This window comes from Gracilinanus agilis, chromosome 1 (genome assembly GCF_016433145.1).
Source record: "Gracilinanus agilis isolate LMUSP501 chromosome 1, AgileGrace, whole genome shotgun sequence".
NCBI lineage: Eukaryota > Metazoa > Chordata > Mammalia > Didelphimorphia > Didelphidae > Gracilinanus > Gracilinanus agilis.
The window spans coordinates 90,484,142-90,496,922 of record NC_058130.1 but is presented as its reverse complement, the minus strand read 5'-3'; the positions used below and the strand labels follow the sequence as shown (position 1 = coordinate 90,496,922).

General features: G+C 45.8%; 1 protein-coding gene across 2 annotated transcripts in view; it reads right to left on the bottom strand.

Moving 5' to 3' along the window:
• Window positions 1-505: 505 nt before the first annotated feature.
• The window catches only part of MON1A (MON1 homolog A, secretory trafficking associated), a 14,155-nt gene continuing 1,879 nt past the window's right edge, over window positions 506-12,781 (bottom strand). For both annotated transcript variants that reach the window (XM_044656943.1, XM_044656944.1), the window contains exons 2-6: window positions 10,808-10,948; window positions 5,618-6,106; window positions 3,535-4,300; window positions 1,077-1,224; window positions 506-776 (exon numbers count right to left, since the gene is read on the bottom strand). In XM_044656943.1, coding sequence (XP_044512878.1) covers window positions 636-776; window positions 1,077-1,224; window positions 3,535-4,300; window positions 5,618-6,106; window positions 10,808-10,934 — 1,671 coding nt within the window. In that variant the 5' untranslated portion in view covers window positions 10,935-10,948 and the 3' untranslated portion in view covers window positions 506-635. The remainder of the gene's footprint in view (window positions 777-1,076; window positions 1,225-3,534; window positions 4,301-5,617; window positions 6,107-10,807; window positions 10,949-12,781) is intronic.

Sequence of the window (12,781 nt, the reverse complement as noted above, 5' to 3'; positions counted from 1 at the left end):
GCAGGCAGGGGCTGTCAGCAGGTATGCACATGTACAAGGTGATGCAATGCCGTTCAGGGACTGCTGTGTGGGCGTGTTTGCGGGAGGGGGGCCGGGCTGATGGGAGCAGACGTGTGAGGGGACACGTGTACGCTGGGGCCTCAGAACACAGAGGTTCACAGTGCAGGGACGTTGAGGGGGCCTCCATGAGGGGAGTTGGTACAGCAAACATTGCTTTTTTTGTTTTTAACCCTCACCTTCTTTCTTAGAATCAATACTGTGTATTGGTTCTAAGGCAGAAGAGTGGTAAGGGCTAGGCAATGGGGGTTAAGTGACTTGCCCAGGGTCATCTGGCTAGGAAGTGCCTGAGGCAAGATTTGAACCCAGGACATCCCCACTCCAGGCTTGGCTCTCTTATCTTCTGGACTACCTACTGTTCCTGGAAATGTTGTTAAGGCAGCTCCTGGGAGACTGCCATGGGCACTGGGAACAGACAGACAGCAGTAGCTTCAGACATCCACTCTTTAATGCAAACACTAAATCCAGGGGTTGCCCCCCCCAAGCCCAGAAGACCCCCCCTAGCCCTCCCAGCCTCCCTCTGTGCTCCCCTCCAGGCTGGCCTCGCCATGGGACGTCCCAGCTGTCCCCAGTGTCCATCAGTACGTGAGAGGAGTGAGAATGAATAGCCGGTCCTCCTCCTTTCGGATCCAACGCATCAGCTTGTGTACGGCACTAATGGCAGACACCTTGGTACCCAAGGGGCTGTAGCACATGTACAGCTCAAAGGCTCCTGTCACCTAGGAGAGAAAGGACTGGTCACACCTCTGAGAACCCCAGAGGGAAGGGTCTGCGCTAAAGGGCAGAGAGAGGGGCTGGCTAGGAACGGGAAGCTGAGCTTTCAAGGGCCAATGTCATCCCCTGGCTCTAACCTCCTCCGTCCCAGGTTCTGACCAGTCCTAAAGAGGCCCATCTTCCCCTACACACAGCCCAGGTGGAAGGCTTGCACCCTTGTCCCCCCACGCCTACCTCTGACCCATGCCAAATGAATCCCAAGCATAGGGAGAAAAGGGACCTCCTACTCTGCCTCTGCCCCTTACCAGAGCCAGAAGGTTCTCGTTGGGTCCTGTGTAGTAGATGGTCTTAAGGGGGCGCGAGGCATTGTGGGCACGGCTGTGTAGGTACTGGTAGAGGCCCAGTAGGCGCTCTTGTTCCTCCTCACTTGCATATGGATCCTCGATCTCTGGGCTAGGGAGGAAGCAGATGGGAGGGGAAACAGGAGGCACGAAGGACATTCAGATCCAGAGCGAGACGGGGCCAGAGGCACCCACAAGTACGACCTTGGCCGAATCTATTCCTCTCTCGGAGGTTCAGTTTCCTCATCTCTAAAATGGGAATAATCATCCTTGTGCTATCTACTTTACAGAGTGGTAGGAAAAGTCTCGGTTAACCTTCAAGTTCTAAAGAAATGGGAGCTACGTGTGTGCACGCATGTGGGGGGGGTCCCCTATAGATCTTGTTCAACCACAAGCTCCCCGAGAGAAAAGACCATTATCAGTGCCACAAGTCTCACCTTTATATGCCACTTTGAGTTCTAGGAATTGATTTCTTCCCATTATCTCTTCTGATCACGACTCTTCATTCAGATGGGGTATTTATTCCTCAAGGGACTTCCTGCTCCTTACTGCCTACATACGTGTCTTTAAGCCAGTATGGGCTTCTTCCAGTTCTAAATTTTGGGGTGTTCCTCATTTTCATAAACACTGACTGAGGGTGTCCGGCTAGAGGCGGTGGGGTGCTAGAGTTAAGAAGGATTTACTAGGTGGTAGGTAGCAAAGGGACAAAGGGAATCAGAGGGCTGGACTCAGACTCCCAAAGACCTTGGTTCAGGCCTTCCTATCTCAAACACTTCCTCAGTCTTAACTCAGAAGATAAAGTCAATTAATTTCTCTTGGCCTTAAGATTTCCACATCTGTAAAATGAGGGTAGAAACAGCACTTACCTCCCAGGGTTATTGTGGGGCTCAAGAGTTCTGAAAACCTTAAAACACTATATAAATGCTATTAGTGATCATGATGATAAGAATAAAAATAATAGATGGTGCAGTGGATAGAGTGCCTGGCATAGAAACAGAAAGACTCTTCTTCCTGAGTTTAAATCTGGTTTCAGACACTTCCTAGCTGTGTGACCCTGGGCAAGTCATTTAATACCATTTGCTTCAATTTCCTCCTTCTGTAAAATAAGGTGGAGAAAGACCTAGTATTTTTGCCCAGAAAACCCCAAATGGGGTTGCAGTCAGATAACTGAAAATGATAGAACAAATACTTCTATGAAGAGTTGCCTCGGTGCTGACCATCCCCAAGCCCTCTGCCTCTTGTTCCCATCTTACTCCCCTGCTCCATGAAGGCCTTGCTCTCTCTGCTGACCCTTTCTTTGTTCCACTCAGCTGAAAGGGTCTGGGACAGTGAGTGTTCCTGGGTCTCTCAGGGTAGAAGACCCCTACTCAGACTCAAGTTCTGTTAACACACAACTTGCAGCAAGACGCTGAGATATATCCCTATGTGTGTGTATGTTGGGGCTGGGGAGGGAACGAGCGGAGGCAGGAAACCCTGCACACCTGCCCCTCCATGGTGGGAACATTCTCTCACCCTCAGCAACAATAGACATTTGTCACATCTGAGACACTTGGAAGGCATAGAAAGCTTTTGCCTCCCAACATCTGTTGGGAGGTAGACAGTATGAGGCCTATTGTTCCCTTTTTGCAGATGAGGAAGCTCAGATAAAATGCACAGGGTCACCGCGTTACTAAGTGGTGGAGACAGGATTCAAAACCAGGTGTCCAGGCTCCAAAGCCTTCAGGGCTGTGTCTGCCTAGAACAGTCCCTCCCGCAGTGGGACAGGCCAAAAGGGCAGAAAAGCAACATGGTACAGTGGAAATCCTGCCCAATTTGGAGCCTGGGGATCATGGTTCCGATCTCAAATCTGACACTTTTTAGTTCTGTGCCATTGGCCATATTGCTTAGGCAAGTCCAGGTCATTACCCTCTGAAAGCCCCTAATTACCATCTGGCCTGCAGTTGTGCCCTAACGAGCCCTGAGCCTTCCCAGCTGCCCTCTGGCTAGACCCTCTCATGAGTATCATCTCCCCTCTCTCAATTTTCTATTTATATCTTTAGTGCTTTACAAATTAATAAGCTTAATAAATGTTCTTTCCTTCATTCTATAAAATGGAGATTATGGTATTCAAAGGAGGCCTCTTTTGGCTTTTTAAAAAGAAGTATTTTATAAACCTTAAAGTCACACAGAAATGTGGGTTGTCATCATTCTCCTGGGGGGCACATACTCCACTAACCTCAAATGCAGGATAGGGAAGTTCTGCCCTGGGACTCAGCCCCATCTCTGCTTCAGCCTGTAAGCTTCTCCTCTCCCCTCCCCTAATTGCAGACCTCAGTGAACACCCTGCCTTGTAGGTAATCCCAAGCAGGTGTACTGGTCTTTGGCCATGTCCATCCGAACCATCCCTTTAGTGATCTGGCAGTAGCCGAGGGGGACCTCTCACCTGGTGAAAAGCCCTGAGCTTTTGGACTTATAGATGAAGTGGCGAAGGTCTGGGATGCCCACTTGGGCCACGCTGTAGAAGGGGGTGCGTAGTGCTTCCCTCAGCATGTGGTGGGCCCCCCGCTTTTTCAACCGTTCCTGGAAACGACGGCGGCAGTCTGAGACCGTGAAGAAGTCCTCTCGGTCGGTAGAGACCAGGAGCAGGCACAGGTCTGTGTCCGGCTCCAGGTAGGAGATGTGCACATGAAAGAAGCCCCCTGAGTTGAATTTGGGGAGGCAGATGGGCGTCCAGGCCTCTCCTTCTCGAAAGGAGGACGAGGAGCTGATGAGATTGAAGAGAAGGTGGAGGTCGATGGGGTGAAGGAACTGGTCCTTCTTCCGCACCAGAGACACCAGCTGGTTCCGGGACAGCAGGATAGAAAAGACGAGGCTCTTGGCCCGGGCCTGCTGCAGGCTGGTGCTCACAGCATCCCGCACGCCGGCAGCCAGGGGCAGGCAGCGAGCGGCCCCCATCAGGAAGCTGGGGTCCCGAGCCATGAGCTGCAACAGGTTGTCAGTGATGCGCTCTGAACCCGAGAGCAGTCGCCGCAGGTCATAGTTCTGCTTTTGCTGGAAGATGTGATTAAGTTGGGTCCAGGTGAGCAGGCTGAGGATCTGGTAATAGATGTACAACAGCTCCTGGGCTATCTCCTGCTCTGACTGGCGGGTGCGGGCCACAGCCACCAGCACCAGGGGGCTCCGGCGGACAAACACCACCTTATAACCATCTAGCAGAGAGGCAAGGAGGAGAAAAATCAGCCAGGAGAGAGGGAGGTCCCTCTCCTGCGAGGATCCATTGGAGCCCCAAGAAGGAAAAATCCCTCTCCCTGTCTTTGCCCACTGAGTTTCTACCCGCTTATTAATGCCCAACTTGAAAACTACCTCCTCCAGGAAATCATCCCTGATCCCCCTTCTGTCGGTACTGACTCGGACTTCACAGAGAATTTTTCTGACCTACTGATATGCTTGCCATATGCTATTGTATATGAAAAGGATCTGTTTCTGTCCCCTTTTTCTACTGGACTGTGAGATCCTTGAGGGCAAGGACAATGTCTTATTTCATTGTGAATCTACCCTGGCCCTGAACACAGAGCTCATACATCAGGTGATGTATAGTAAATGCTGATTATATTGGGGTAAAAGGCTTCTCAATCTAATCTTTCAGGCTCTCAGAGATCCCTGGTTTCCTAGAAGCTAGCTTATAGCCTCAGCAAGGCTTATCTTTGTCCTACCAGGTGCCAGGAGGTGACTAGTGTCTGCCTTGGTGAATGCTGAGGACTTTCCCCTTTCCCTAAACGCCCTTCCTGTTGCTCTTTGCAATCCATGATCCCTCATCTCTTCCAAGAAGCATTCCCTGATTAATTCCACTCTCTCATCCTAACCACTCACTCCTCATGTCTCAACTCTGTGTCTCTTAGAATGCATTGTTTATGTGTCTGAAAGTATTTGTGTGCATGTGACTTGTTGTCTTCTTGGCCTGAAGAGGAGATCTATGTCTCTCCCCAAAACTAGAGGCACCCTGAGGGCAGAGGTTGTCTCCTCCTCAGACCAGGTGCTGATTGGGGACAAGCACTTGTCTCACCTCAGATGAGGGGCTTCCTAAGAATAGAACCCATGTCTCCCTCTCAGACTGGTGGTTCCCCAAAGAAAGGCACCATGTCTACCCTTTAGATAAAGAATGTGCCAGGGGTTGGTTTTATTTCTTCCCTGGCAGACTAAGGAAATCTGTAGAGGGTGGGTTGTGTTGACCCATTAGTCTGAGGAATGCTTGAAGGTATGAGTTTTATGTCCCCCATAAGATGAGGCCCCCCAAAACAGTCCCCTTTCCTGACTTGTGCATGCAGAGGTAATCTGATGCATGATATAAACTGAATGTGTCCAGAGGGGACTAGGGAGAAATAGGAGGAAGAAGCTTCCTATCACAGCCTCCTGGGGGATGGCCAGAAATCTCTAAGATGACTGGAGAGAGACCACTTCTGCTCTTCCCTCCTCCATTTCCGCCCAAGCCACATAAGATCCCATCCCCTTCTCTAGGCAGGCCTTACCTGCATGAATGGAGCGAATAGCATTCTTGTCCGCCTCCAGGAAGGACACCAAGGCCACCATGACCCCCATTGTGCTGGAGAGTGCCTCCTCTGAGCCATAACGGGAATACACAGGCTTCCCTGCCTCACTTAGAACAAAGATGTGTTTTTGGTGCAGCCGCCAAGTGTTGGCTGCATCTTCCTCATCCCCCTCTCCGGTATCCCCTTCCCTTGAGGGCTCGGAGGCCCTTTGATCCCCAGGTCCTGAAGACTCAAGACAGTCTTCAGGCTCTGGACGCATCTCCTCTTCCAAGTCCCTGGCCACCCCCGTCAGCTGTGTGCTCAGCTCACTGAAGTCTTTGCTAATCTGCCGCATGTCAGTAGCTGTGGCCCGAGGCTGGGTGCTGGTTCCTTCCTCAGGATTGCCCTCTGTGGCTTCCCCAACCTCAGACTCTGTCAGGTCCTCATAAGAACGGGCATGGACAAACATGGCACCTTCCTGGCCAGCCCCTGCAAATCAAAGAACCAAATTCTTAAGGGGAGGACATGTCCTCCTTCAGTCAACTCTTCATTATCTACATTGTGGCTTAACCACATTATTTCTCATCATGGGACAGCTGCTTCTGTGGAGCCTTTCACCCCATCATTAATCATCCCGTGCTTAGGGGATGACAGCCAAAAAAAAGAAGAGGAGAGGAGATAATTTGTGCATCCCTTGCCAAAAGAAACCCCACAACCATACCAATTCAGTACTATCTATGGTGCTTTCCAAACCCAGATAGAAATGACTTCTGGAAATTGCCTATTCATATCCCTTGCCTATTTATCAATTGGGGAATGGTTTGATTTTTTATACAATTGATTTAGCTCCTTGTATATTTGAGTTATTAGACCTCTGTCAGAATTTTTTGTTATAAAGATTTTTTCCCAGTTTGTTGTTTCCCTTCTGATTTTGGTTGCATTGTTTTTGTTTGTACAAAAACTCTTTAATTTAATATAATCAAAATTATTTATTTTACATTTTGTAATTTTCTCTAACTCTTGCTTGGTTTTAAAATCTTTCCTTTCCTAGAGACAAGTATACTATTCTGTGTTCACCTAATTTACTTACAGTAATTACAATTGATAAATGGTCAAGGGACATGAATAGGCAATTTTCAGATAAATAAATCAAAAGTATCAATAAGCACATGAGAAAGTGTTCTAAATCTCTAATAATTAGAGAAATGCAAATGAAAACAACTCTGAGGTACCACCTCACACCTAGCAGATTGGCTAAAATGATGTTGGAGGGGATGTGGCAAAATTGGGACGTTAATGCACTGCTGGTGGAGTTGTGAACTGATCCAACCATTCTGGATGGCAATTTGGAACTATGCCCAAAGAGTGATAAAAGAATGCCTGCCCTTTGATCCAGCCATACCATTGCTGGGATTGTACCCCAAAGAGAACATAGATAAACAGACTTGCACAAAAATATTTATAGTTGCGCTCCTTGTGGTGGCAAAAAACTGGAAAGCAAGGGTATGCCCTCCAATTGGGGAATGGCTGAACAAATTGTGGTATATGTTGGTGATGGAATACTATTGTGCTGAAAGGAATAAGAAACTGGAGGAATTCCATGTGAACTGGAAAGACCTCCAGGAATTGATGCAGAGTGAAAGGAGCAGAGCCAGAAGAACATTGTACACAGAGACTAATACACTGTGGTAAAATCGAATGTAATGGACGTCTGTACTACAAGCAATGCAATGACCCAAGACAATTCTGAGAGATTTATGGAAAAGAACGCTACCCACATTCAGAGGAAGAACTACAGGAGTAGAAACACAGAAGAAAAACAACTACTTGAACACCTGGGTTGATGAGGACATGATTGGGGATGTCGACCCGAAAAGATCACACCAATGTAACTATCAATAATATGTAAATAAGTCTTGAATGAACAAACATGTTAAAACCAGTGAAAATTCGAGTTAGCTACAGTGGAGTGGGGGGCAGGGTTGAGGGGGTGAAGGGTAAAGTAAAAACATGAATTATGTAACCATGGAAAATTTTTCTAAAAATAAAAAATTATTAAAAAAAAAAAAAAGAAAGAAATGACTTCTAGAGGTACCATGACAGTGGAAAGAATATTGGATCAGGAGTCCCAAGACCTGGGTTCTAATTCCACTTCTGCTATTTACTAGCTATGAGACCTTGAACAGACCTTGGTTTCCTCAATTATAAAGTGAGAGAGCTGAAGTAGATGAGTGCGAAGGTACCCTTCTCCAGTTCTAATGGGCTCTATCATTCAAAGATGCTTAGGTGTAACTCTGATTTCCCATACTTTGGCTCTAACCATAGAGCAATACTTCATCAATGGAGATAACTGAGTTGACTATGAATGACATTGCGTAATAGTTCACAGTTTATTCTCAATTCAGTCCCCTCTCCCCATCCTCAAAGGGCAAATGTAATTAAGAATGATCTCCAATAGGCCTCAGGGGAGATGGCTGGCCTTAAGACACAGGAGTTGGGGCTAAACTTGCCTTATCAATATTCTCTTTAATAGCTGAACCATTAGTGAGGCCCAGGGCTTACCTCCTCATCCTAAAAATATACTACTATGTGCTGAGACTGAGATACGAGGTAGGATGGAAAAGGACAGAATCTCAACTCTAGGAAGGAGCTCAGATTTGGCCATTTGGACTAGTGAGTAATTGAGTAAGAATCCTATAATAGCCTCAAAAAATGGCCATCCAGCTTTTACTTGAACATCTGTGGTGATGAGGTGCTCACTGCCTCCCAAGGCAGTGTACTCCTTTGAGAAAGTTCTCATGGTTAGGAAGTTTTCCATAGACCAAGCCAAAATTGATCTGTCTACAACTTCTCCCTCCTGCTCCTCAGACAGGATTCAAAAGGGACTTGTATATGATGGCTCTATACCCAGTGATAGCTGTTTTGACACCCTCCCCTGCGTCTTTTCTTCTCTAGGCTCAGGGTTCTGGCAGGCACTTCAACCAATTCACAAATGCTTTAGTTTTCGGTTCCCCTCACTATCCTGGAATTCTCTTACTTTGTCAGTAACCTTCCTAAAACTGAACTGAGGGGCAGCTAAGTGAGCTAGGTTACTCAGTGAATAGAGAGCCAGACCTGGAGATGAGAGATCCCTGGGTTCAAATTTGACCTCAGACACTTCCTAGCTGTGTGATCCTGACTTAGCCGGTACTGCTTTTCTTCCTTGGAACTGACACTTAGTATCAATTCTAAGACAGAAGGGAAGGGTTTAAATTTAAAAAAACAAAAAACTGAATTCAGTACCCAGAATAGATGTGCTCTAACCAAAGCAGAGGTTACACTTTCCTGTGCCTCTAATGTTCTATGTTAAAGCAGCTAGGTAGCACCATGAATGGAGCATTGGGTTTGGAGTCAAGAAGACCTTGAGTTCAAATCTGACCTCAGATACTTGCTAGTTGAGTGACCCTGGGCAAGTCACTGAACCTCTGTTTGCCTCAGTTTCTTTACCTATAAAATGGGGATAATAAATATCACATATTTCCCAGGGTTGTTGAGAAAATCAAATGAAATATTTGTAAAACACTTGGGACATTGTAGTTTCTATCTAAATGCCACCTATTATTATTACTCTTATTAATGCTGTCCAAAACTGTGTTAGCTTTTTTGGGTACCTTGTCAACTGATAACTTATATTGAGCTTGTAGTCCACTAAAACCAGATTTTTTTCTTTTTCATATTTTTTAAACCCTTATCTTCCATCCTAGAATCAATACTGTGAATTGGTTCCAAGGCAGAAGAGCGGTAAGGGTTAGGCAATGGAGGTTAAGTGACTTGCCCAGGATCACATAGCTAAGAAGTAGGAGGCCCAATTTGAACCCAGAACCTTCTTTCTCTAAACTTTAGGCTCTCAATCCACTAAACCACCTAGCTGTTCCCAGACTCTTGCTTGTCAGAATCAGATGCTTCTACCAGATGTATGCATGAAAATAATTATGACAGGGAGATGCGTCCACTTGTTTCTTGAAGTACAAAAATTGTAGGAAACTTTGGAATGCCACTATAATAAAAAGACAACAAAGTGGAGTCAAGCCACATATACTCACAGCTGCAGAAAGAGAAAAAATCTTGGGAGCAATGGGAAAGATGCCCTATTAAATAAAGGTTTATATGCAATAAAAAAGATATGAATTTCATGTGAAACACTGTTTAGCTCTACCTTCCCTTATCTACACTTGTGAATGTTTTAAAATTTGAAATGATTTTCCTCATATCAAGAGAAGAAGAGTGGCTATACTCTGTCACTTTACAAACTCTATCTAACCCCAACCATTATACCTCATTCCTTTTGGTTCTCTTCTGGACCATGGAGGAGGGAAAGAAGACAAAGGGAAGATGATCCATTCCACTGTCAGGAAGCTCCCCCCCAAAGTCCTGCCAGGGAAAGTCCCTGTTTGCCAGTCCCCATCAGTCTGTTATCTCAGTGTAGGAGGTGGGGCATGCCTAGGTCCCCTAGGGCCTACAGGAAATCCTCCCCCACAGGAAGAGGAGCCATCCTGCTGCTGGATTTAACCATTTGCATGCCACTGAGGTTCTGAGTTAGGCCTCTCTCTGGAACCCTGGGTTTCTTCAGGTCCAGAGTCTGGCACAGAATGCCTGCATACCTTCCTCCCTCTAGGCACATCCAGAGGTTACCTGGTTACATGGAAGCTACTTCCATGATGTGAGGATAGCAAAGGAAGAAAGGGGAGAAGGAAGCTCATGGGGTCTGTCTAAAGCCTTTCCCTTCTCCTCAGAATGAAAAGCGTAACAATTCGACGCAAAGGGTCATGGGGACAGAAGACCTAAGTTTGGATCCCAGATCTGTCTCTTATGAGCTGGGGGACTCCAGGCAAATGGTTCACCTCTCTGAACCTGTTTCTTCATCTACAAGATGGGAATAATCACATTTGCATTATCTATCTCATTGGATAGTTTTTTAAAGATCAAAGGAGAGACCCTCCCCCTCTTTTTTAATGCACAATATAAACATGAGCTAATATTATAAAAAAGCTACTTTTATTCAAGGCTCTGTCTCCTGCAGAGCTGAAAAGTCATTGCAGGAATTGGTATGAATTAGGATCTCCAAGAACCAGACTCCCAGAGCCCCTTTTCACGGGTTCTCCCTGATGGGGCTGGCCAGTGCCTGTAGACCTCCCCCTACACTTGCCTTACCTGGTTCTGTGCCCTGGGCCAGTCCTGGAGTCGGGCTCTCGGACCGCTCTGAGCTCTGCCCATCGGAGGGGACCAAGGTACCATTGGTAGTTTCCCAGCTTTTCTTCTTATGCACGTCAGCAGCCATATTCCTGCTTCAACCTATACCCACAAACCAAAGAGAGAAAGAACCTTCAGAGGACTGTGCTGGGGCCTGGGCTAACTGAAGCTGTTGAGATGAGATTCTATTGTGTAATAAAATGAGGCCTAGACTTAAAATCAGGACACTTAGGTTCCACTCAAAGCCCCATCATCCACACACTATGCAATCCATTTCTTCTCAGGGTCAGTTTCCTCATTGATAAAATGAAAGGATGGACTTGGTCTCTGAGAACTCTTCCAGCTCTAACTTTCTGTGTTCTAAAGTACCTCCACACTCTGACATTTTATGTTATAAGGTAAATTCTGGTCCTTACATTCTATATTCTAAAGTCCCTTCTAGCTCTGACATTCTATGTGCCCTGTTCTAAGGGCTCTCTCAGCTTAATATATAGCCTGAACCCACCAATATATAACTGTCTACCCTATGCCTTTATTTTCCTCCATTAGAGCAGATAATCTAAAGCTAATAATTGATAAAAATAAAATACTCATAGTACAATCAGCTTTGTTCAAGAGATGGGGTTGATATAGAAGTCTTTTTGACAGTACAGAGAGGAAAGCCAGTACTAAATACCTACTTGTTAAAAAGTGATTGCAAAGAGGCAGGTAGAGTCAGGCCTGGAGATAAGAGGTCCTGGGTTCGAAACTGACCCCAGATACTTCCTAGCTGTGTGACTTTGGGTGAGTCACTTAACTCCCATTGTCTAGCCCTTACCACTTTTCTGCCTTAGAACCAATACACTGTATTAATTTTAAGACAGAAGGGTAAAAAACAAACAAACAAACTGCATGAAGGAACTGCCCATATACTCTCCAGATTACCATAGTCTAGGAGGATGCCTCAAGTAGTAGGGGAACCTGAGAGCAAATCTCTGGCCCTCAGAGGGCTACTGGTTATGCCTTTCCTGGAAGACTCCACTGACATGGCCCATAAGATATACTTTTCCCTTTCCCTATTCTTAGAATGTTCATCTCCACTCTATCTATTGAACCTACTGGTCCTTTAAGATTCACTTCAAATCACTCTCTCCATTGCAGACATGGGGATTGTAGACCTGGAATACTGCATAGGCTATCAATCATAGGCTATATATTGGGGGTTTTTTCTCCATTTCTTTTTTTTTCTTTTCTTTTTTTAAACCCTTGTACTTCGGTGTATTGTCTCATAGGTGGAAGATTGGTAAGGGTGGGCAATGGGGGTCAAGTGACTTGCCCAGGGTCACACAGCTGGGAAGTGGCTGAGGCCGGGTTTGATCTCCTTCATTTCTTAAAAATATTTAAGAGATGTCACACTGGGTCTAGTAAAAAAAATCACCAAATCTCTTCTATCTAAACCTTCCTTATCCTATGATTGCATAGTAAGAAATGACATACTTGGAAAATAAATGAAATATAAAATCAAATGAAATACATAAAAATAAGGTAAAAACTTTTTTTTAAAAAGAAAAGACCTAGTTCAAACACTACCCCTTCCAAGAAGCCTTACTCCCTTCACGATGTCCTGCCCCTCTTATCTCATACTACTTCCAGTACACTCTATGATCGAGCCACAGTCATTGATTCTCTGAAAAGGCAGAAGAACTTAAGCTCTATGAGGGAAAGGACTTCATAGTGAATATGTTTGGATCTCCAGTCTCTCCGCTCAGTTAATAAATATTTTTTGAGCAGAATGGAATTATCAGTCATGTTCTCTTCTAAGCAGAGAGGCCAGGAGCATGTTTTTCTATAACAGATAAACTCCTACTGATAAAGTTAATTAGAGAGAGAGGAAGGAAGGAAGGAAGGAAGGAAGGAAGGAAGGAAGGAAGGAAGGAAGGAAGGGAGGAAGGGAGG